The sequence below is a fragment of the Hemitrygon akajei genome, chromosome 17, assembly GCF_048418815.1.
Source record: "Hemitrygon akajei chromosome 17, sHemAka1.3, whole genome shotgun sequence".
NCBI lineage: Eukaryota > Metazoa > Chordata > Chondrichthyes > Myliobatiformes > Dasyatidae > Hemitrygon > Hemitrygon akajei.
This window is the reverse complement of record NC_133140.1, coordinates 55,927,761-55,952,196: the sequence shown is the minus strand read 5'-3', so window position 1 is coordinate 55,952,196 and position 24,436 is coordinate 55,927,761. Positions and strand designations below refer to the sequence as shown.

The 24,436-nt window shown below is 36.8% G+C and overlaps 1 protein-coding gene across 8 annotated transcripts in view; it reads right to left on the bottom strand.

Annotated features, from left to right (window-relative positions):
* The window catches only part of banp (BTG3 associated nuclear protein), a 172,504-nt gene that overhangs the window by 92,072 nt on the left and 55,996 nt on the right, over positions 1-24,436 (bottom strand). For all 8 annotated transcript variants that reach the window (XR_012101914.1, XM_073070169.1, XM_073070167.1 and 5 more), the window contains 4 exons: positions 23,263-23,438; positions 8,528-8,767; positions 6,599-6,766; positions 1,661-1,794 (listed from right to left, as the gene is read on the bottom strand). Coding sequence is in view for 7 of the 8 variants with exons in the window: in XM_073070169.1 (XP_072926270.1) it covers positions 1,661-1,794; positions 6,599-6,766; positions 8,528-8,767; positions 23,263-23,438 (718 nt within the window). In the remaining variant the exon portion in view is untranslated. The remainder of the gene's footprint in view (positions 1-1,660; positions 1,795-6,598; positions 6,767-8,527; positions 8,768-23,262; positions 23,439-24,436) is intronic.

Genomic DNA, 24,436 nt, shown 5'->3' with positions numbered 1-24,436 from the left:
TCCATTTGATCAAATGCCATTCATGGTACAAATGAAAACCAGCAACATCCTTTGAAATGACAATTTAATTTGGATAGTAAATGGCAGTATTCCCAGTAATGCTCAATTCAAGGCTACTGCTTAACTGATTTGGAACTTAGAAATACAAGTTGGTTTCTTATCCTGCTGAGCCAATTCTAACATGTCTGATCTGTAACAGATTCTTCACCATTTAAATCTTTAATAGCTTTGGTTAACATAAATGGATCAATTTTGGATTTAAAATTAAGAGTTGATTGGATGTATCCTAAGGAGTGTTTCAGAGTTCTCTCACCATCTGCAGACAACTAACTCTTGAAAGACCAGACTCTGACTTCAAGCTCTAGACTACTAAAACTGAAGAATTAGCTTCTTTCTGTACTGGTACTTCAGTTAGCAGATAGGTTGTGTTCCCAAGTATCAGAGTACTAGTAGATTCAATATTAAAATGGGATACTGTTGCTGTACCAGTAACCGAGCAGAAGTCCATGCCTTTCATTTTACTACACACTGGTGTGTTGGAAAATTGCCTCTTGGAGGCTTGTAGAACAAACCACTATTATGAGAGATCCATTGCTGTGAGGTTTTGTGCTAGGAACATGACTCTCCTCTAGTAATAAATCACCCCTGGTTACTTACAAGGACTGGTGTTAAACATGCTGGGGCAAACGATGCAATACAACTGCTCAGCACTGAAGTGTCAGGCTCTGGGCATAACTGGGGACTGGCAGTGACTGCTTCATATGCTTAAAAAAATACCTGGATCCTTTGGACCCCACCAACTGCTAGAAATTAACCATGTGAAGGAGATGCCTCAAGAGCAACAATGGAAAGCAAGGTTCACACCAGGTCTTCAGCACAGCACCGAGCAGCAGCAGTAGGAACACAACAGGTTCCTGGCATAATAGTGCATATTCAATTGGATGTCCTTAAAAAAAACACATGGGATCTCTCTGAGTGTTTGACCACTTGAATTATAGCTTTGGATACCTGCACCATAGTTTCCATCCACTTGAATGCCAGTTCTCTGAATATAAAGGCCAGCATTTCTAATTACTTTCCCATTATGCCATCATGATCTTTTTAATAATCTACATACAATGGACCATCTTTTGGCTTCCACCACATCTAGCTTTGCAATCTTGTTCGCTCCTATTAAGGTCCAAAGTGATTCAATGACATCACATTTAACAACAATCTGTCAGTTTTGTCCAGTTTCTCAATCAATTAACCTCTCTTTATGATTGAAATGCTCCCATCTATGTGATTTGCAACGCCAGCTGTCCATGTGTCATTGTGATTCTGAATCCTGTTAATTAATTTTCAATAAAGTAAACACTGAATTGACAAGATGACTTTCCAATCTAAATGAACCATCTAAAATCAAAAGAACTTTAAAGATCACAAGTGATGATCAGTGATGTTCTTATATTTGTCTAAAACCCAGAGATGGAAATCTATTTAGCCTGGGGAATTGTGTCACTTATTTTGCACTTTCTCAGTGGATTGCCGAAATTCAAGGAGCAACAGATCAAATATAAGACCACAGCACTGAAATGCCAAGTGATTGGTCTGATAAGGATTGGTAGAATCTATCTTATCATTTATAAGTTTTACTGTGGTATAGCCTGACAATACTCACTACTTGTTGAACCTGTCCGTCCTCTCCAATGCGATGGATATGAACTTGCTGAGCATTTGCCAATGCATAGTGCAATGTTTGGGCTTGGTTTTGCTGCAAATCTCCTGATGATGGCACTGATTCCTGCATTCCATCTTCAACAAAGCAAAACAGTGTTCAAATTCATGTGGGATGAAATAAGTAGTATCATTTCATATGTGAACAAGATCATTTGTACGCCTGACACTTTAGTATTTTGCATTTTCTCAAGTACAAATTTAAATGTCAAATGGATTTTCAACATTACTTTCTGTAGTAAGGAAACTAATACACATCCAATTTCACATCTTTAAGAAAGAATCGGTTGGAGAATTGCTGAATCATATGTTTTAAAACTTAGTTCAAATATTGAAAATGATCATCTAAGCTGCAACTAACACAGCACTTAATGGAGTGCCAGTGTTATTAAATGAAATATCAAAGCAAGGTTCCATCTGTCCTTACTTGTCCATCTTTAATATTTCAAATATCACCTTTCATAAAATAATTGCTGGTTCAGAAGTATACAAGGCATCATTCAGCTTCTCTAATAATTTTTTCCCCAGATCTTTGCACAACTAGTGAAGAAAACTATTTCTTTCTTAAAACTGATAATGAGACGAATAGAATAAAGCCATTAATAACTTCCAGTCTATTTTAATGCCTTTTCACAGATTAACTGTTTAGCAACACACACACACACACAATATGCTGGAGATTTTCTCTTGTTTGTGATTAACTGTTTAGTACTGTTTTCTACCACATCATCTACTTAAAAAAGATGGTTGAATAGTCAAATGCTTCACTTTAAATACAAAGTTGCTTTACAAATAATGTTGAGTTTTAACAACATTATTTGTCTTCGTGAATGTTTGACTTAACACAATCACACTATTGTTGTCCTTAATATACTATAACTTGAAGGGTACAATTTCATATTTGCAGATGACACAAAACCACAAAATGAGCCATAGAGTAATGGGCTTTAAGAAGGTATGGAAACCTGGTAGAATGGGCAGTCATATAGCAGATGAAATTTAATGTGGTGAAAAGTGAAGTGTAACATCTTGGTTGGAAGAATCAGAATAGACAATATAAACAAGTGGGGCAGTCATAATGGGGTACAAGAACAGGGAAATTGGAAGCTACTTATGGCTATTAGCAGGAAATGTTAATTAACCAGGTGAAATTATTGGGTATTCTTGGTTTTTTAAATAGAGGAATAGAGTACAAGAGCAAGGAAGTCATGATGAACATAGGTCTAACCACTTGAATAGTGCTTAGTTTGTTGATGCTAAATTTTAGGAAAAATATAAAGGCATCAGAGAGGGTGCAAAAGAGATGTACTAAAATAATTTCAGGGGTAACAGATATAAATTATGTAGATAAACTGGAAAAACTATGGTTACTCTCCTGAGAACAGAGGAAGCTGCAAAGGTATCTTGTGTTTAAAATCATGAAGGGTATACATAGCGTAGACAGAAACCGTTCCCATTTGCAGAGCTGTCAAGGACACAGGATCATATAACAAAGATATCTAATAAACACACTAAAACTAACATCAGTACATTTTTATGAATCAAATGATCAGAATCTGACAGGCAGTGGAATTAGATCCAACTGCAGCATTCAAAAGGATGCTGGATAATACAGAAAACCAAACGATATAGGAGCGGAATTAGGTCAATTGGTCCATCAAATCTGCTTCACCATTCCATCATGGCTGATTTATTATCCCTCTCAACCCCATTCTACTGTATTCGCCCAGTAACCTTTGACATGCTTATTAATCAACAACATATCAACCTCCTCTTTAAATATACACAATGACTTGGCTATCTGTGGCCAACACAGCTATCTGTGGCACTGAATACCACCATCTGGCTGAAAAAATTCCTCCTCACTTCTGTTCTAAAAGGATATCCTTCTAATCTGAGGATGTGGCTTTTAGTCCTCGACTCCCCCACTTTAGGAACTATCCTCTCCATGCCCACTATATCGCAACTTTTCAATATTTGGCACATTTTAATCTTCTAAACTCCAGTGAGTATAGGCCCAGAGCCATCAAACACTCCTTTCATTCCCAGAATCATTCTCGTGAACCTCCTCCAGGTTCCCTCCAATGCCAGCACATTCTTTCTTCGATAAAGGGAACAAAACTGCTCACAAAACTCCAAGCGTAATCTGATCAATGCCTTATAAAGCTTCAGCATTACATCCTTTCTCTTATATTCTAGTATTCTCAAAATGAATGCTAACATTACACTTGCCTTTCTGACATGAACTTAGCCTGAAAGTTAACCTTTAGGGACTCCTGCATGAGAACTCCAAAGTCTCTGCATCACTGATTTCAGAATTTTCTCCCCATTTAGAAAATAGGCTACACCTTTATTCCTTCTACCAACATTGATGACTGTACACTTCCCTACACTGTATTCCATCTGCCACTTCTTTGCCCATTCTCCTAATCTGTCCAATTCCTAATGCAGACTAGATTCTTCCTCAACATTACTTGCCCCTCAGCAAGTTAATATACATAGTGATATGCACTAGTGATATAATATGCACTGGTGATAATTTTTCAAAACTCCTTAGATTCTGGATTAGTTCCTGAGGATTGGAGGGTGGCTAATGTAACCCCACTTTTTAAAAAAGGGAGAGAGAAACCAGGGAATTATAGACCGGTGAGTCTGACATCGGTGGTGGGGAAAATGCTAGAGTTGGTTATCAAAGATGTGATAACAGCACATTTGGAAAGAGGTGAAATCATCGGACAAAGTCAGCATGGATTTGTGAAAGGAAAATCATGTCTGGCGAATCTTATAGAATTTTTTGAAGATGTAACTAGTAGAGTGGATAGGGGGGAGCCAATGGATGTGGTATATTTAGATTTTCAAAAGGCTTTTGACAAGGTCCCACACAGGAGATTAGTGTGCAAACTTAAAGCACACGGTATTGGGGGTATGGTATTGATGTGGATAGAGAATTGGTTGGCAGACAGGAAGCAAAGAGTGGGAGTAAACGGGACCTTTTCAGAATGGCAGGCAGTGACTAGTGGGGTACCGCAAGGCTCAGTGCTGGGACCCCAGTTGTTTACAATATATATTAATGATTTAGACGAGGGAATTAAATGCAGCATCTCCAAGTTTGCGGATGACACGAAGCTGGGCGGCGGTGTTAGCTGTGAGGAGGATGCTAAGAGGATGCAGGGTGATTTGGATAGGTTAGGTGAGTGGGCAAATTCATGGCAGATGCAATTTAATGTGGATAAATGTGAGGTTATCCACTTTGGTTGCAAGAACGGGGAAACAGATTATTATCTGAACGGTGGCCGATTAGGAAAAGGGGAGTTGCAACAAGACCTGGGTGTCATTGCACACCAGTCATTGAAGGTGGGCATGCAGGTACAGCAGGCGGTGAAAAAGGCAAATGGTATGTTGGCATTCATAGCAAAAGGATTTGAGTACAGGAGCAGGGAGGTTCTACTGCAGTTGTACAAGGCCTTGGTGAGACCGCACCTAGAATATTGTGTGCAGTTTTGGTCCCCTAATCTGAGGAAAGACATTCTTGCCATAGAGGGAGTACAGAGAAGCTTCACCAGATTGATTCCTGGGATGGTAGGACTTTCATATGAAGAAAGATTGGATCAACTAGGCTTATACTCACTAGAATTTAGAAGATTGAGGGGGGATCTTATTGAAACGTATAAAATTCTAAAGGGATTGGACAGGCTAGATGCAGGAAGATTGTTTCCGATGTTGGGGAAGTCCAGAACGAGGGGTCACAGTTTAAGGATAAAGGGGAAGCCTTTTAGGACCGAGATGAGGAAAAACTTCTTCACACAGAGAGTGGTGAATCTGTGGAATTCTCTGCCACAGGAAACAGTTGAGACCGGTTCATTGGCTATATTTAAGAGGAAGTTAGATATAGCCCTTGTGGCTAAAGGGATCGGGGGTATGGAGAGAAAGCAGGTACAGGGTTCTGAGTTGGATGATCAGCCATGATCATACGGAATGGCGGTGCAGGCTCGAAGAGCCAAATGGCCTACTCCTGCACCTATTTTCTATGTTTCTAATGACAGAAATCCCATTTAGTATGTTTTAGACGTTATATCTTTTACTAAAAACATAATATTAGATTTTGTGTATTTGGTAATCACTAAAAGGAAACAATTAATTAATTTCTATCCAACTTTTTACAACATATTTGGGTCTGCAGGCCAACTGCATAGTGGGTCTTTGATACCAGAAGTAGAACTAACAATGAACCAGACTGTAGGCCATTGCAGTCATAACCAAATAAATTCCCGCACTCATCCTATACTGCATGATTGCTATCCAGTATTTATCCTGACAAGCACAGCCATGCAGTGTCTTTCCTCAGGGAGAAGCAATGGTGGAATAGGGGATTGGAGTCCTGTGATTGTCAATACACGGAGCAGTGTCCTGGAGGAATCACTGGAGGATTGCCATTTAGAATTGGCAAGACTTTCCTGCATTCTCATATGTGCACCCTACTTGCACTGGGAGTCCATCTATAAGGTTTAACATGTTCGCTTCTATAATCCTGATTCAGGGTCTTAACTCAAAATCTCTTTGCCTCCAAAGATGCTGCCTGACCCATTGAGTTCTTCAAATCAGTCCAACACGGACTTGATTACTAACATTTCCTTTGCAGTTGACAGCAACTTAGTTATTTTCTTTCTGCTGATGATGTAAAAGTCACGATGTTGTCAACAGGGAGACTAGGAGGAATAGCAACTGTCTCCGATCAAGTCATTCTTAATAGCATGGGTAGATTGGAAGTCAGACAGTCACAAGGAAAAATCGCTTAAGAACTTCATGTAAAAATGGTACTAAAACATAGATATTATGGAATTATTTCAATAAGTAGCTAAAATTTACCTAATTTTTCTCTTACCTGCTCCATTTGTTACTGATGATAAAGGTGTCCTTCGTGCAAAACCTTTTACTGCCAGGCTTTGCCCACGCTGTTTTCTGCGCCATGCTGTTCGACATTTAGAGTCTATGCTCTGTTTTATTCTATACCAGTCTGATTCAGAGATTCCAAATTTGTGGAAAAGATGACCTACAAATGTTAAGATGTTGAAAATTAAACATTGTATGGGTTAAATGAAAACCTGTAATTTGACATAAAATTGATCAGTCCATAAGACACAGGAGCAGAAGTAGGCTATTTAGCCTATCGAGTCTGCTCCGCCATTCAATCATGGGCTGATCATCTTCTTCCAGTCATCCCCACTCCCCTGCCTTCTCCCTATCAGTGCAAAGTATCATCACCAATTTTCACACATAAGCACGTAAATTTCAACCCATCTTTTGCTCTATCCTTCAGACCCAAACAAAAATCACACTAAAACAAAAATTACTTCGAAAAGTTGCATAATAACATTGATAAAAAGATGATTTATTTAAATACCTCATCTAACATGATGCAATTCAATTTCACGCATTTGGATTAATGACCCACTATTGTAGGTACTGGAGCAGTATCTTAACTACCATGCCAGCTCACCCCATGAATAAGAATGGATATTTAAATGCTGGCCACAGTATGCAGTCATTTGGTACTTGATGTGTAGTATGAAATTAGAACAACTTAATATTGTCTATCAACTTCATTTAATAACGCACTTATTGTTAGTGTTGTTCTATCATATTGTCAACATCTATATCAATCAGATGCTTTGTTTCTGGAATTTAACTAACATTAAGACATCCTTCCAAGAAAGATGAAAAAGGTCCAAAACCTTAAATCAGTTGCATTTTGTTTAAGGTTTGGCATGCTAAAACCAATGGAAATCCCGTGGACAGAAACAAATCTAACAAATTGCTGCTGCTCAATCGTCTCTCAAGAATATTCAATCCAGAGATTTGGATGTATAAGATATACTGTCAAAGATTCTCCAGTTGCTTAGTTCTGGGAAAAGCATGCTGTCCACAAAATCCAATTGGTGGACAATTGACATTTGAGACTTAATTGCACAGGTACAAGCATCCTTGGTGTTATTTACCCATGAAATTTGAACCCATTCCATCTTCTCGATACTAAGGCAGGTTTTTATCAACCGCCATTGGTAATGTCTAAAATAGGCACTTTACATAAGATGATTTAATTACATTGCACCTTACTTAAAGAATTAAATGAAAAACAAAAAAGATTTGAATCTAAATATTCCCTTTCATAATCTCAATGCCCAAATCACATTGAAACCAATTTGTTTTAATGCAGCAAGATCCAACAAATTGAAATCTGATAAGTGAACCTGTTATCCACTTCTGTGTTGGTTGAATAATAAACTGTACAAGAAACCCCTGCTTTTTTCTTGAAAATTGCTAAGACATCTTTAACATCCACATGAAATATGATGATTCCAGTTAATAGGCAAGACAAGAAGACAACTATTTTTTTTAAACTCTACCACACAGGAATTGCCAATTAGGACAATATTTCAGCAGGTTGCAGATTAACATAAATTTTCTGAAATCATTTAAAGCCAAACAGCTTTCTTTCTTTCAGTTTTCATCTATTTGATTAATAGATATAAACAATAACAATATCTAGAGCAATACAGCTACTTATCACAGCAAATGGTCCTTCACACTTATAAGACACTTAAATTATGTTGATAACAAATAATTCATTCTTTGTACTGCTGTAAACATAGTTGCTAACATTCTGTACATTAAATATATGTTGAAATGTTAACAAAAACTTGGCATGAAATACTGTACTTCACTTCCGCTGAATAAATTTAAAGGTAAGTAACTATAACAACAAAAGTAACATTTTCACAGATTATGTACAAATAAATGTCATTATGCATACATCTAATTCCGTAGATCATTAGAGGATCCAGCTGCTTTTTGCCATGTTTCCCTTGCCCTGAGAGATTGGATACAGCTTGTACTTCACGATGAAAAAGGTAATCCAAAAGTGTCAATGCCATTTTTTCAGCTGTTCTGCAATTTGTGGCAACATGTAGCATATCTGCTGGTGTAATAGGAGACCTGACTCGCATCTCAGGGTTATTCTCATCACCTAACCAAGTTCCATTAGGGAAATCCTCTGGAAAAAAAAGTACATTTAAAAAAATCAGAATGCAGAAGCAATATACAACAGTGCCAGTTAAAACTTTTTTTAAACATTCACAAATATTAGTTCATAAAATCTGATCATGTATTGAAAATAGTCTCAATTGTATACATTTAATACAATCCATTAAAGGCTTATGCAGAAACATCAAACACTGACATCTATGGAAATTATGGCATTGATTCCATAACTGGGACACAAAAGCTTGGAGGCTTTATTTTGAAAAGCTCTAATGTCAATAATAAACAGACATTTAAATATGAAATTGCTGTAAATATTTTTTTTAATAAACTGGGAGGAAATAAAATGATACACTGGCAATGGGCAAAATAGGCTGTTATTCAGTCAATGTACACCTGGGTCAGACGGCTGCAAGAACAAATGAAGAGTATCATTGAACCTAGTGGGCTCATTCAATACCTTCATAAATTACATTAGATGTAACAGAAATAGCTTATAAGGTGTCAGAAGTGGATCAAAAACTCCCAACTTCATTGTTGATTATGACCCAGAGATTAAATGGAAAAAAATACATTTTTATTGATCTAACATTTGCTGCAACTGCCATAAGAGGAAGTAGTGTTGGAAATTAGGCAACTGTGCTTCTCATTCCTCCAGTTAGGAATCCACATCAATCCTCATCAATCCTCAATGGAAAAAATATTTAGAATATATACCTGCAAAGAGTTGTGACTCGGAAATGAAATAAAACCATCTATGAATATCTTCGTAGAAAAAAAAATTGTGTCAAGTACATAAACACAAGCGATTCAGGAGGAGCATATTCTCTCAAAGAAGCTCACCTTGAAATTACTGGAAAAGAGTGTCTGGTACTGAATGAAAATTAAGTAACTATTTCAGTTTTAATTAAGCAAATATCTAACAAAATAAACATTGCACAGCTATATTAATTCAGTAGCCCAGAATTTGTTGTATAAGAAACCCTGAACAGTTAAGATATTTAAAGAGTAAACATACAGTAAGTCACTGACATTTTATTTAAAAGATGTGAAAACTTTCAATCAGACTACATATAAATCTATCAATAATGTGCTATGAGCAAGTAACAGGTTAATAATTTAAGACTTAATAATAGCAGAAATATCTCAACGTGCACAGTCGACAATTAGACTATTCACTGAAGATATACATAAATCTTCAGTGTAAATGTTTTCCAGCTTTAAAATTGAGCTTTAGTATACTGATCAATAGCAGAATTTGACTGGACACAAGGTGCTGTAATCACACAATGACAAACATAGTCATGTTCTTCTTTCAATCAGATCCACAAAAATGACTCCAATCGCAATGCTAGAGAGGTTCTCTAAGTGAAAATGAGCTATTACGGCAACAGAAGAAAGGGGCATTAATAGAATGCAACACAAGTTAATAGTTACGATTTAAGTATAGAACGTCAACTACTTTATTTGAAAGTTGGTGGTACTTAGAGTTGCAAACTTATGAAAAACTCTTGAATGGGCTGATTCAGACATGGATTTTCAGCAATTTTCTTTCCTTATCTGCTGCTCAGGAACGTAAACTTTTTTAAAAACTTGCTTCTTTAATACAATCCATTGGACCACAAAGTATAAATATGATAAATGTGCAATAGTAAACAGCTGTAGTCAACTAAAGTGAAAAGAAACGGAGGGAAAAGATACCCAAAAATGCCTAAGTTTGCACTGATCCTTGACTGGCAAGGGTGTAAAAAGTGACAACAGATAATTTGAGCTATAGAAGTGGATTATGAACAGAAATTTTTAACATTTTTATTATTCTATTAAAAAAAGTCAAAATCAAATTAAATATCAAGTCTACTCGAGAGGTACTGTGGAGTCAGAGTCAGCATGGAAAATATGCCCTTTGGCTCAACTTGTCTACGCCATAAGACAGGCTATTTGGGCCCTCGAGTCTGCTCCATCATTTCACCGTGGCTGATCCATGCCGACCAAGTTGTCCAGCCAAATTTGCTTATATTTAGCCCATATCATTCCAAGCCTTTCCTATCCCTGCTCTAATGCTGTTTAAATGTTGTAATTGTACCCACTTCTATCACTTTCTCTGACAGCTTGCTCCATATACCCACCACCCTGTCTGTGGTAAAAGTTCAGATTCCTAAGTCTCTTCCCCCTCACTTTACAAATTATGTCCTCTAGTTTTGGACTCCCATAACCCTGGGGAAGAGTGGCTATTCACCTATCTTAGCGTCTCATGATTTTATAAACCTCTGTAAAGTTACTCCTCACCCTGCTGTGCTCTAGGAACAAAACTGTTAGCCTATCCAGCCTCTGCTTACAAATCAAACAATCCATTCCTGGTAATATCTGGGTAAGTCTCTTTAGTATCCATTCCAGTTTAATCACATCCATTCTTTGGCATGATAATCAGAACTTTACTACAAATCTTACCAATGTCTTATACAGCTCTAACAAAATATCCCAACTCCTGTACTCAATAACATGACCAATGGAGGCAAGCATGCCAAATGCCTTCTTCACTGCCGTCTACCTGGATTGTCATTTTCAACAAAATATGTACCTGCAGCCTTTAGTCTCTCTGTTTCATATCACTGATGGTCCTGAAAAACGTTATCTCATTTTTACTATGCACTGTACCAGCAGTTATGGTCGAAATGACAATAAAAGTTGACTTGACTTGATACTGTCCAGGGCCCAACCATTTCCTGTGCAAGTCCTGCCCTAATTTGTCACTGGTAAATGTAACAACTCATGTGTGTCTAATTCAACTCTGCAAACTGAAATTTCGATAATGGCAACCATTTTGGATCATTACCTTGCATAAGAATTTGTTTAAAATCATGTCAAATATCCCAAGCAAATTAATACTAAATCAAGGACTAAGATTCTCTAAAATTAGCGAAAACAAAACATAGATGAAAGCTATAATGAAAGCACCTGGACAATAGCAACACCTACATCAGTCAGTTGTCTATTAACTAGAGCTCAGCTTTCAACACTATCATACACAGCTCAAACAAGTTTGCTGACGGCACAGCTATTAATGGCAGAATGTCAGATGGTGATGAGATGGCACACAGGAGCAAGATAGATCAGTGGTGTCGCAGCAACAACTTTGCACTCAGCGTCAATAAGACCAAGGCATTGATCGTGAACTTCAGGAAGGGGAAGCCGAGGAAAGGTACACCAGTCCTCATTGAGGGTTCAGAAGTGGAAATGGTCAGCAGTTTCAAGAAGCTGGGTGTCATCATCCCTGAGGATCTACCTTGGGCCCAGCATATTATTGCAATTACAAAGAAGGCACAGCAGCAGCTATATTTCATTAGATGTACCGTGGAGAGCATTCTAAATGGTTGCATCACTGTCTGGTATGGATGGATGATTGCACAGATTCTGAAGAAGCTGAAATAATTTGTAAGCTCTGACAGCTCCATCATGGGCACGAGCCTCCCCAGCATCCAGGACACCTTCAAAAATGATGCCTTAAAACAGCAGCATTCATCAATAAGGAATCCCTATCACCCAGAACATGCCCTCTTCTCACTGTTACCATCAAGAAAGAGATACAGGAGCCTGAAGACACACACCCAATGTTTCAGGAACATCTTCTTCCCCTGCACAATCTAGATTTTTGAATGGACAATGAACCCATAAACACTACCTTGGTATTATTACTTTCTCTTTTTGCACTACTTAGTTTTCTTTTTATATATAAATATTTTTTTAAAGTGTAATTCATAGTTATATTATGTACTACGAAATACTGTTGCTGCAAAACAATTTTACAACATATGCCAGTGATAATAAATCTGATTCTGATTCTAAACTATAGCACTAATAAGTGTCATATCTCAAAAACAGGATGATTTTCCAGAATATAAAAGGAGGCAGATGAGAATTACGCAGATGAGTAATTATAATCTTCCAATGTCTTATGAAGCAAAAAATATTCTTTATATTTTAAAACATTATTCACACTCCCCTTTCTAAAAAGGGCAAGGACAGAGCCACAAATCACACACAAGTTGGCTTAAAGCCATTTTGTTGGAAAATTAGTCTTTGCTTAGAATCTTGGATAGAATGACTGAACACTTTTAAAATTATCATCTGATCAGAAAGAACTAATGTGACCTTATAAAGGATATGTCATACCTGTTTGAATTAAGATGTGATGAATATTGGATCCTACAGGTGTGCAGTTAATTAGCTGTTAGATATTTACAATGAGTATATTGATAGGGAAATATAGTTTCCTACGAACTTTTGTAGTGTGTACGTAAAGACAAAAATCACAATTTCATGGAATTGCTGCCTTATAATAATACAGCTGGGTTGAGTGTAAAGCTAGCAATTCGGTCTTGTTTAAAAAAAACAGAGAAATGCTAAGGAAACAGCATTAAGAATGCCGCCCGGTGTGCCACAAGGTGCGAAAAGGAACAACAATGACAATGGATGAATATTAAAAGGGCTCAATTCCGAGAACAAATTGGCTACAGAAGAACTGCTATAGTGGAAATCATTTCACAATACCTAAGAGGGAGGAGAATAGTGTCATTTGCTCTCTCAAGACTCCAAGGTTTATTCAAAATATCTTATACAGTATTGCAATACTTATTGTCTTCCACATTTCATGGAGATTTGTAATGCACTGCTGCACAAGGTGATGCAAACATATTCAGTAGTATACTTCAAAAAGAATTGGATAAATATCTGTTGGAGAAAAAAAATACAGGGATACGGGGTAAGTGTTGTGGGTGGGAGGAGTGAGTTAAAAGTGAATCAGCTGATGCAGAATTAAATCTAAATGACCTCCTTCTGCATAGCTTTTCTAAAACTTCCTTCCATGCTTTTGCTAAAGGCTTTCTGGCAGTTTTCCACAACTTTTCCAAACAGACTTCCCTCTGATATTTTCCACTCACTAGAGACTAACTTGACCTTGGTACCTATAAAAGTTAGATTTTTTTTTAAAAGAATCATGACTAACCCATACATTTTTAAGATTCATCACTAAGTTATGGTGAAATGATAGCAACAGGTCAACATAAAACAGTACATTACTTTAAGGTAAAGAAATAAAATATAAGTATAACAATGAAAAGTTTTCAATGCTCATAAATACATATTTCTATTAAATAAGTCATTTTAGAATTATGTATTGAGTTTTATCTTGTGTCTCAATTAGATAAGTAGATAAAAATTAGCCAAGTGTGTTTAAAATTAACATAACACTAAGTTCTACAGAGATATTGAAGAAAAAATATTAACAGTGATAAGGGAAACTAGTAGATGTAAAAACAATTTAAACACCTTGACAATAATCCATCACCTCAAGCAATTTATATGCCGTAATATTTTTCATTCCGATTTACTATAATAAACATGTATAGGCAAATTACTTTGGTACCAAAGAGTGATACGATATTATACTCATATATATCTACATTAGATGTTGATAACTATTGTCACAATGGGCTGGTCAAACATGAACCATCACCCATAATCTACCAAAAGGGTGAAAGAATTCTTTTTGAAGTTTCAACAGTTAAAAATACTGCATGAAAAATACATACCATATAATATAGCATTTTTTCAAAAGCGAAGAGTATTTTTCTATAGAGATTGCAATAATTTCATATCAAATCGAGCACATTTTACTGTCAAAAATACAATGCAAAATAAAATTATTGTTAACCACAAGTACAGCAGCAGCCAATGAATACATCATAAATTGTATTGCTCCCTGAAGAATGTGAATGGCATAATCAAAAAGGTGCAGAATTGTGCACATTATGATTAGTCCCTGTATTCAGCTGCTCCGGATATTAATTTTGGTATCCAGAGAATATTACTGGGTTCAAAATTCCTGTAAATTCATTTTGTACCTATTGGCCTCAAGCACTGGAAAAAGAGCTAAACCGCTAAAATATCGCTGCTAGCAAGAAGCTGATGCATTGTTTTACTTCAGTTGACAATAATACAGATGGTTTAAGGAATGTACCTCATCTCAATGGATCACTTGATGTCCAAAATATGAACCAGAAATATTGCTCTTAATTTTATTGTTGGTAATAGCTCAAGTGATTCATTTTTCCTTAGAACTGTTTTGCTAAGGGTCTTAATGCTGAAATATTAATTATGCTTCTCTTACAACAGATGCTGCCCGATCTGCTGAATGGTGACACAAGAGATTGAAGATGGCAGAATTTGGAGCAAAAAGCAAAATTTTAGAGGCATTTAGTAGGTCAGGCAATATCTGTGGAGGAAATGACAGTCACAGTTTTAAGTCAAAGCCCTTCAAGTAGACTAAAAAAAAGAGAGGAGATAGCATATAAAGATGAAGGGAGGGGCTGCAGCAAGAGCTAGCATGTGATAGGTAGCTGCTGGGGAGAGGAGTGATAAGCAGATGAAGGAAGAACAGTGAAATAGCAATGGAAGCTGGTAGGTGAAAGGTGGAGGCAACAAAGATCTTTGGATGATGAAATCCGACAGGAGGTTGGAGCATGGAATCAAATAAGGGAGGTGGAGTGCCTAGAAGGGGAGAGTGGGATCTCCTCAGTGATTCCAGCATTTCCAATTTTCATATTTTATGATCTGGAATAGGAAGAAACAAGATAATAACAACACAAAATGGAATTTAATCAAGGAGACTATCTTAAGTATTTTCAAGCAACTTTATCATTGTTTCTCAAGTTGGTATGAAATTAAACTATTTTCACTGTCAAATTGGTCCAGTTAACCAAATTATGATAGAGACTAGGTACTGAGTTGTTGTATTCAAAGCAAGGATTGTGAAGTTTTATTAAAATTGTTGATATGATTGAGCATTTCTGATTCATTTTCTGGTTTGGATGAATCAGGCAGATATTCAGTAAGCTGCCCATGCAGAAAAATATCTTTCTTTTTATACTGCAGCTTGTGAAGCCATATAAACTCATTTGAGAGCCTCAGGACTTACACCACCAGGTTTAGGAACAGTTACTACTCCTCAATCACCAGGCTCTTGAACCAGAGGATAACTTGACTCACTCCATCATTGAAATTTTCCCACAACTAAGGGACTCACTTTCAAGGACTCTTCATCTCATGTTCTTGGTATATATTGTTTGTTTGTTTATGTATTTATTTATTTATTGCTGTTGTTGTTGTTGTTTCTTGCTTTTGTATTTGTACAGTCTGTTGTCTTTTGTACTCTGATTGAATGCCATAGTTAGACAGCTTTTCACTGATTCTGATGTAGTTTTTACTCTATAGATTTGTGGAGTATGCCCACAAGAAAATGAATCTCTGGGTTATATACAGTGACATATCTGTACTTTGATAATAACAATTACTTTGAACTTTGAAAGGAAGAAACATTTTTAACTGCCTAGTTTTATCATTTTGCATTCTGCAAGTAAATCAGGCTTTGAAGGATGTCTCCCAATCACTTTTTACCTCCAGTGCTCCAATGGATGCTGTCCATTAAAATATCTGTATTACTTGTGTTCCAAGGCATTTGTTTAACCAAAAATAAAATACTGCAAAACTGATAAATTCAGCTGCCTGCAGAAATTGTCTTCAACTGAAGTCCGCTTGGTAGCAATGGAGCTGGAATTATTGCGACATATTGTTGTGTTGTCGCCTGCACTTGTTGTGTACTGTTGTTGCATCAAGATGGTGCATGATGCAAGTGAGTGTCTTGGATGTTTGTATTGCGATCACAAGACCCTGATGAACACAAGTAACGTAGAATACTGCAAGTCTGGCTCGCTGCTTCATTGACGAGACCGATAGTGGGGAGCTGCTTCCTCGGTTGTGGTGAGGACTGGGCTCTCACTGCGGGGTCACCCTGGGAAGAGACGCTGGAGGCAGAGTGGGAGAGAGCAGATCCCTCTGTGGGCGTGCTGGAATCCGGACTGGGTGGGGGCTGGCTCTTCCCATCACTGCTGCCCTCCAGTGCTCAGTGTAAGAACATGCTGGACCAAGACATAACCATCAATCTGCAGACAAGCACTCAAGGACTTTAACTATATATTTTTTCTTTGTGATGCAAATTTTTCTGCAATTGTAACCATATGTGCTATTTGTGCTATTAGCAGTGCAGTATGCTGAGTGCATTTTATACCTTGGCCCTGGAGGAACACTGTTTTGTTGACCTTTTTCCATGTATGGTGGAATAATAACTAAACTTTAGCTTTGATTCATGATCGAAAGCAAACTGTGATCCTAACTAATGTCTACAACAGATTATTGTCCAGTATCAAACAATGCTGCAGTATTGCTCTGATAACTTTAAGCTTTCCTCACCAGGGCTTTAACTCATCTTCAACAAACCTTCCTTCAGAGTGAAACTAATCTACAGACTTGTGGGAAACTTTCAACTCCACTCCAAAACCAATGTAACCATGATCTCAGTAACTCATGTGCAGACAAAGCTTGCATATATGCATTTCAGAGTCCAAGATTCAAATAATTCATCAACTTGTTCCCAGAAGCAGTGGCAATACAAAAGTCACCTATCAACATTCAAAGTTGCATTTTGAAAATAAAGGTCACAAGGAGACCCAAGAAACATGGATCACAACCCATATCCCAGGAGGACTCAGGGGACACATTGGCTTCAGGGGAGAAGCCAAAAAGTGGTAACAGATGGTTGCCTCTCTGCCTGGAGGCTGCCGATTAGTGGTGGGCCACAGGGATCAGTGCTAGGTCCATTGTTGTTTATCATCTATATCAATGATCTGGATGATAAAGTAGTAAACGGAATCAGTGACTATGCTGATGACACCAAGACTGGAGGGTAGTGGACAGTGAGGAAAGCTATTAAAGCTTGCAGCAGGATCAGCACTAGCTGGAACAAATAGGCTAAAATTGCTAAATGGAATTTAATGCAGAGAAGTGTGAGGTGTTGCACCCTGGGAGGAAAAACCACTGTAAGATTTACTTACTGAAGAGTAGGGCACTGAGGAGATTGACATCAGAGGGATCTGGAAATACAGATCCATAATTCCTTGAAAGTGGTGTCACAAATAGGATACTAAAGAGAGCTTTGGACACACTGGCCTTCACAAATCAAAGTATTGAGTACAGCCATTTGGATGTTATATTGAAATTGTATAAGATGTTGGTGAAGCTTAATTTGGAGTATTGTCTGCAGCTCTGATCACCAACCTACAGGAAAAATATAAGATGGAAAAGCAGAAAAGATTTTGAGAATGTTGTTGGGACTTGCAAGCAGACTTTTTTCCCCAAGGTTGGAAGACCTAGAGGTCATAGGTTTAGGGTGAAAGATGAAATATTTAGGCAAATCTGAGAGGAAACTTCTTCACTTAGAGGGTGGTGCAAGTGTGGAACAAATTTCCAGTGGAAATGGTTGATGTGGGTTAACTTAATATTTAAGAGAAGTTTGGATAGGTACATGGATAGGGTGTGTGGTTTGGAGGGATATGATCCAGATGCAGGTAAATAGGAATAGGCAGAAGATCAGTTTGGCATAGACTAGATGGACTGAAAAGCCTGTTTTTGTGCTGTTGTACTCTGTGCATTAACAAACACCTCCAGTCAATGCAGAGGTGCACTATACTACCTCGGCAAAATTCTCTGAATCTATTTAGAAGGTAAATCAGTATCAGTGACCTCTCTAAGACCAACAGTTCTTGTTTTAAGATCCTAAGTGTACTTGCACTGATCTGTTGGAGAGTATATGTCATTTATAAGGACAATGACTTAATCCCAAAGCAAGAGTACCAGGTGGACAAAAGAAGACCCAAAGATATTATCTTTGAAAAAGCTCAACATCCTACTAACTCTTGGGAATTCCTGGCCTATAACCATTGGAATTGGAGAAAGAGCATTTGGGATGGAATGTAGACTCTTCAGTGCATGCATCAGGAGTACACTGAAGCCTCATGTAGGCGTTTCACATCTACCAAACTAGTAAAATCCATCAGCCCAACACCAGTCTCATGAGTCACCTCAAAATAAGCATGGCTGGAGTGAAAGCAAGTCATCCTTGAGCCAAAGGAATGGCTCAAGGATAATAACATCTATCTTGTCATTCAGTCATTTATTTCTCAAAGGATTCTGTAACAGGTTATCAAATTTCAAAACCCCAAAGAGCCAAAATCTGGTCATGATTTATGAATGTCATGCTGCTGTGGCTTGCCCTGATTTGTAAAACTCTCCCACTTAAATGCAATCAGTATTCTGTCTTGATTCACATTAGTTAATATTGAGAAGAGTTTGAAATTTCTCCGTTTGAAAAGGACTGAACATACATGAACCCAATTTAAAACCATTGAGCTACAAATAGAAGATAGGCTATTACTATTAGATCAGTACTTCATGTTCTATTATAATATTATCATATATTCCTGTTAGCTGCAAAAAAGAATGCCACAAAGAATGGCTACATCACAATAGTAGATTTACTCAATGCCCAAACAGAAAATGCAAAACAAGAAAAAAAATGTGTGCATGAATGCTTGGGCATAACAGTTACAAGGAGGGATGAGCCATAGCCTCTCTCAGAGAGGGCTAGTAATGCATACATGTACTCATTTAATTGGACAAACGACAGGGTGGATGTAATTAATATAATTTAATTCTGTGCAAAGTCAAATATTTACACAAAAAGTAGAAAAGCTGGTCAACTTGATGACTGTTCAACATCACAGGTAGTAATGTTTTATAGGGTATCAGCAGCTTCCACAGTTCAAAATAGTGTAATGCCAGTTCTAATTCAATAAATTCACTGTAACCAGAACTCTATAAAGCTGCAGAAAGGGAAACCAGGACCCAGGAGAACAATGAGACCTCTTTGTAATAAAGGCCAAAGCATTTCTCTAGCATGGAGGTTTTTTGAATTTCCAATTTTTTTTCCACATCTTACTACAAAGATGTGTGGATTTGAAATACTGGCTCCTTGACATATCCCATTTACACTGGAATGTGTTGCCAGAGATTTTGGAGGCAGGAACGGTAACAGATATCTAGATAGGCACTTGAAAAAGTGGGAACAGTGGGAATGGAATTAATCTAGGCAAGTGAGATTAGTACAAATAGGTGCAATGCTTAGTATAGGCACATTGGACAAAAGGGCCTATTTGCAAGTTGTACAACTGTATGACCCTAAAACATGATTTTTTAAAAATTCAAACTCAATTGAAACAAAATGGGTAAAGAATAATTATCAACTTATTCCTCCTACACTTCTGGCTTACAAACCCCTCCAATCAGGCTGTTAAAGGGCAGGAAAAGCCCGAGCATTATACTGGGAATTACCAAAACAAAAGGGATCTATCATGGATTTGCTTGTGGATTCCAATAATGAATGAGAGTAAGATACACAAAAGCATTATAGTTAGTATATCCCAGATCTACAGTGGATCTGCACAAATCCACAGATGTGGCAATTTAGACCTTTCATTTTTCCCCTCTAACCAAAGGTACTATACAATACAAAAATATTTCACATTTTAAATATTTCTAATTCAGTTCCTGTAAACATAAAGACACTTTTAATTGCCAAAGGATAAATATGAGACCTGCTCAATTCTAGAAGTATAGCACCATTGAATCATCAAGACAACACAACAGCTGCAGGATGCAAAAACTACACTGCCACGTCAGGCCAATTGTCAGAGCACATGTCAGTAAATTAAATGTCAATCTAAATTCACTGACTTCATGCCATTTACTATATGCTTTCCTCTGGCATTTGACCTCCAAAATACAACACCTCATACTGATTGGATTAAACTCTATCAGCTATCCCTCTCCCCAAATTTCTGATCTTGCTATATCCTGCTACATCATTTTAAAATTGTTTTCACTATCCACCATTCCATCAATTTTTATGTCATTTGCTAACTTAATCAGCCTATCTACATTTTTGTTTAAATCATTTACATATATTGTAAACATGAGATAACCCAGCACTGATCCCTATAGAACACTTTCACCATCACCCTTGATCTTTCCTATCCAAACCAACTTTAGATTCAATTTATCAACTCACCATGGATTCCAAATGACTTAATCTTCTGGACCAGCTTACCATGTCAAATGTTTTACTGAATTCCATGCAGACATCATCTATTGCTCTACCCTTATTAATCATCCTCATCATTGACTCAAATTTGTGATACAGGACATCCCCTTTGCAAAGCCATTCTAACTATCATTAATTAGTCCAAGCTTTTCCAAATGCAAGTAAATCTCATCCTGAGAATCCTCTCCAATAATTTCCCTGGATTGTCCTTTATCTGTTTCTTGAGCAAAGGAACAATGTGGGATATTTTTCAGTTGTCTAGCACTTTGCCCATGGCTAAAGAAGATACAAAGTCTTCTGTCAAACCCACAGCAATTTACTCTCTTACTTCCTTCTGTATACAGATAGACTCTATCAGGTCCTGTAAAGTTATCCACTTTAATGTTTTTCAAGATACCAACATTATCTTCTTAATATCAGAATGTCCTGTTTTTCAAATTATTTATCCTTCATCCGACATGGCATCTGATCTTGTCTATATTTTTTCCCATTTGCGATCCCTGTCTTCTTTATAGAAATCTGAAAGCACACGTATTGTTTCTAGGTAGAAAGCTGAATTTCTACTCCAAAGAATCTTCACTGGATACTTTTGTGAAAGGAAAGGTAGTTATATTAAACCTCATCATAGAAGCAGCAAATAAAAAATGAGTGAAAGCATTGGGTTAATATTTTCCTTTATAAAATCCAAATGAAGTAGAGATCAGGAAATGAAAACCAGGCCAAGATCCAAAACCTACATCTGGCAAACAATTTCAGTACCCAAGGGTGTAAATAATGTAAAAGTCTGAGACATCCAGACAGTACTACACATCACAAAATTATATGAAAATAACACCTGGCAATTCAAAAGTGAGCAGGATTTCTGTCTGATCAGATGTTTATTCCAACTGAAAATTGCACTCTTAACGTGCCATTGTTGCAACCAGGTAATTTGCATTTAACATTTTGGACAGACAAACCTGGGATGCTCTCGTTAAATTTTTCAGACAAGAATCCTGTACTGATTTTACTTCAGTTCCTTTTCCTTGGAAGAGGTATCTAATTTAAATAATTACCTGAGTCAATAAGAGTGCAGTACAGCAGATTCTTCTTTCCTTGCATTTTCATCTTCTTAGAACAATCATACACCATGGAGCAGGTCCCTAGATCTCTAAATATTTACCTTAACCTTATATCTTTCAGTTTTATCCACCACAGGTATGTAGAAAATTTTCATCTACCCTATCGATACTCCTCATAATTTTATATGCATCAATAGAGTTTCCTCTTAACCTCTTCCATTACAGAAGCAGGCCCATCTTCTCCAGTGTGTCCTTATAAAATTCCATCCACGTTGTGAATACCCTCTGCGCCCATTACAGTGCCATCTCATTCTTCCTTTGCCTTGATGACCAGAACTGTGTACACTTCAGGTGCAGTGATGACATTTTGCATCATTATTTACCTTGGCCAGCATGGGACACCCAAAATATGGAAATCAATTGTCATGGGCCTTGATTGCCATGAACAGTATTGTGCAGTCAGGCAGGATGGAAAAATACTTCTGTCTTTTTAATTTTTACTGTAAGGCTTTTCCTTTTAAATGGTTCACTGAAGAAATAATGCTTGGCCTTTGAGCTTGCACTTATGTACACATCATCTGAGTTTGCTTGCTTCCACTGAAGATGTTTGGACTTGTTTAATTTCAGGATAGTTTATTCATTTACATCCATTTTATTGGAGTGCCAATCTATACTGGGATCAAGAAAGTGGTAAAACCATGGATTGTGGATGCAGCTTTCATGTCATCATGTAGTTGAATAAAATGATAATGAATTTCTGAGGACAGGCAAATTAAAAATATATTTGCAAGGACCAACTGACCAATTATTGGCAAATAGGTCTGTATTAGCTTGAAAAGTTGTAACTGAAGGGATTCCATGGGAATTGATACTGGGACTTCAACTAATTTCAATCTATATTCATAGCAGGATGGAGGAATCAAATGTATTATAGCCAGTTTTGCTGACAATACAAAGATAAATGAGAAAGCGAGTTAATAGGAGAACCAAAAAGGTCTATAAATAGATGGGCTCAACAAATGTGGAAAAAAAATTGATGGGAAGAATAGGGGGAAAAAAAACAACTACTCTGGCTAGAGGATTATTTGGGGAAATCAAAACAGAAAGAGAATGACTAACTACTTATTTTGAAATACTGCCTTATGGTTATGGATAGCCAGAGGAAACTTCTGAATGGAGAAACAAAATAAACAACAGAATTACATAATTTATGCATTAGCAGATCATTCTATTCTATGAATTGTTTACTATAGCTCACTGAACATTGATCAGGGTTTTCCAAATGAACCTTATTCTGCAGTCTTAATAATTTATTAAATAGCAAATTTATTTGTATTTATTTTTATTATTTGCATTGACTGTGCTATGCTCTTTGAAAGTTTATATTATCCTGCCTACCTTCAGAGTTCAATGTGATGAGTGTGACATTGGGTGCCAAATTCTGACCTCCTGATTGACCGCTATTAGAGATGGTGTCACTTGTTTCAGATCCACTTTCAATATCTTCTGTATGACTATCTTCATGGCCAGGAACCTTCACAATTATTGTGTTCTGTCTCCTCCCTGGCATAGAACTTGGTACCCAAAATAGGAAAAAATGCAGAAATATTTAGGGAAATTTTCTAGGCTGAAAGTCGCCATCTTACATTAGAATAAATAGGAAACAAATAAATCAATGCAGCTGTACAGTAAATCAATGACAACCAATTTACAACTTTTTACATTCATTAGTATACCTAAGTTTTACAAATTTCACATTACATATTAACTAAAATTGTACGTAGCAACACAACCTTATTTTTGAACTCTCTCTTAATGTGCCATTTCAATTCTCTCCTCACTGTGCAGCATAGAAATTATATATCACCTTATGAAAATAAACATAATTAAACACACTTCACCTTCATAAAACACCTGCAAAAATATATTCAAATACTGAATGTTTCAAATTACAAGCACTGGCAGTACAATGCACTGAAGTTCAAACATTGTTATAAAGCATTCTACTTGTTTCACATTCCACTTAACCAGCAAAAGTATTTCATACCAAACTTTTAAACTCAAATGACAAAGTTTTGACAACTGGTTAAGATGATAATACCATCAGAATGTTACAGATTCTACATGGTACCATTGTTTTACTTTGTTCCCTTTGAATTAAAGCAAAAGGAAGAATAACAGAAAGAAATATTGGTATTTCATAAAAATAATGGCATATTAAGTTCATAACTAAGGAACATATTCAAAGTCTACAGACAAATATTAAGTGTGAATAAATCCACAAAACAAATAGAGTGAATGAAGTAGCTTTCTGGAGAAAGATACTGTTAAAATTAACATACAATTATGTACACCCTGAATTATGTGATCAGTAAGTTCATAAGACACTAAGATTGGTAGAATTGTTGACGATGGATTGTCTTAGGCTACAGGGCAATACCATGTGCTGGTAAAATGGACTGACAAATGACAGATGCTGCTTAATATAGATAAATGTGTGGTTATGCAGTTTAGAAGTAATGATGAGGATAGGACATACACCATGAATGGTAGTATTAAGTAATGAAGAACA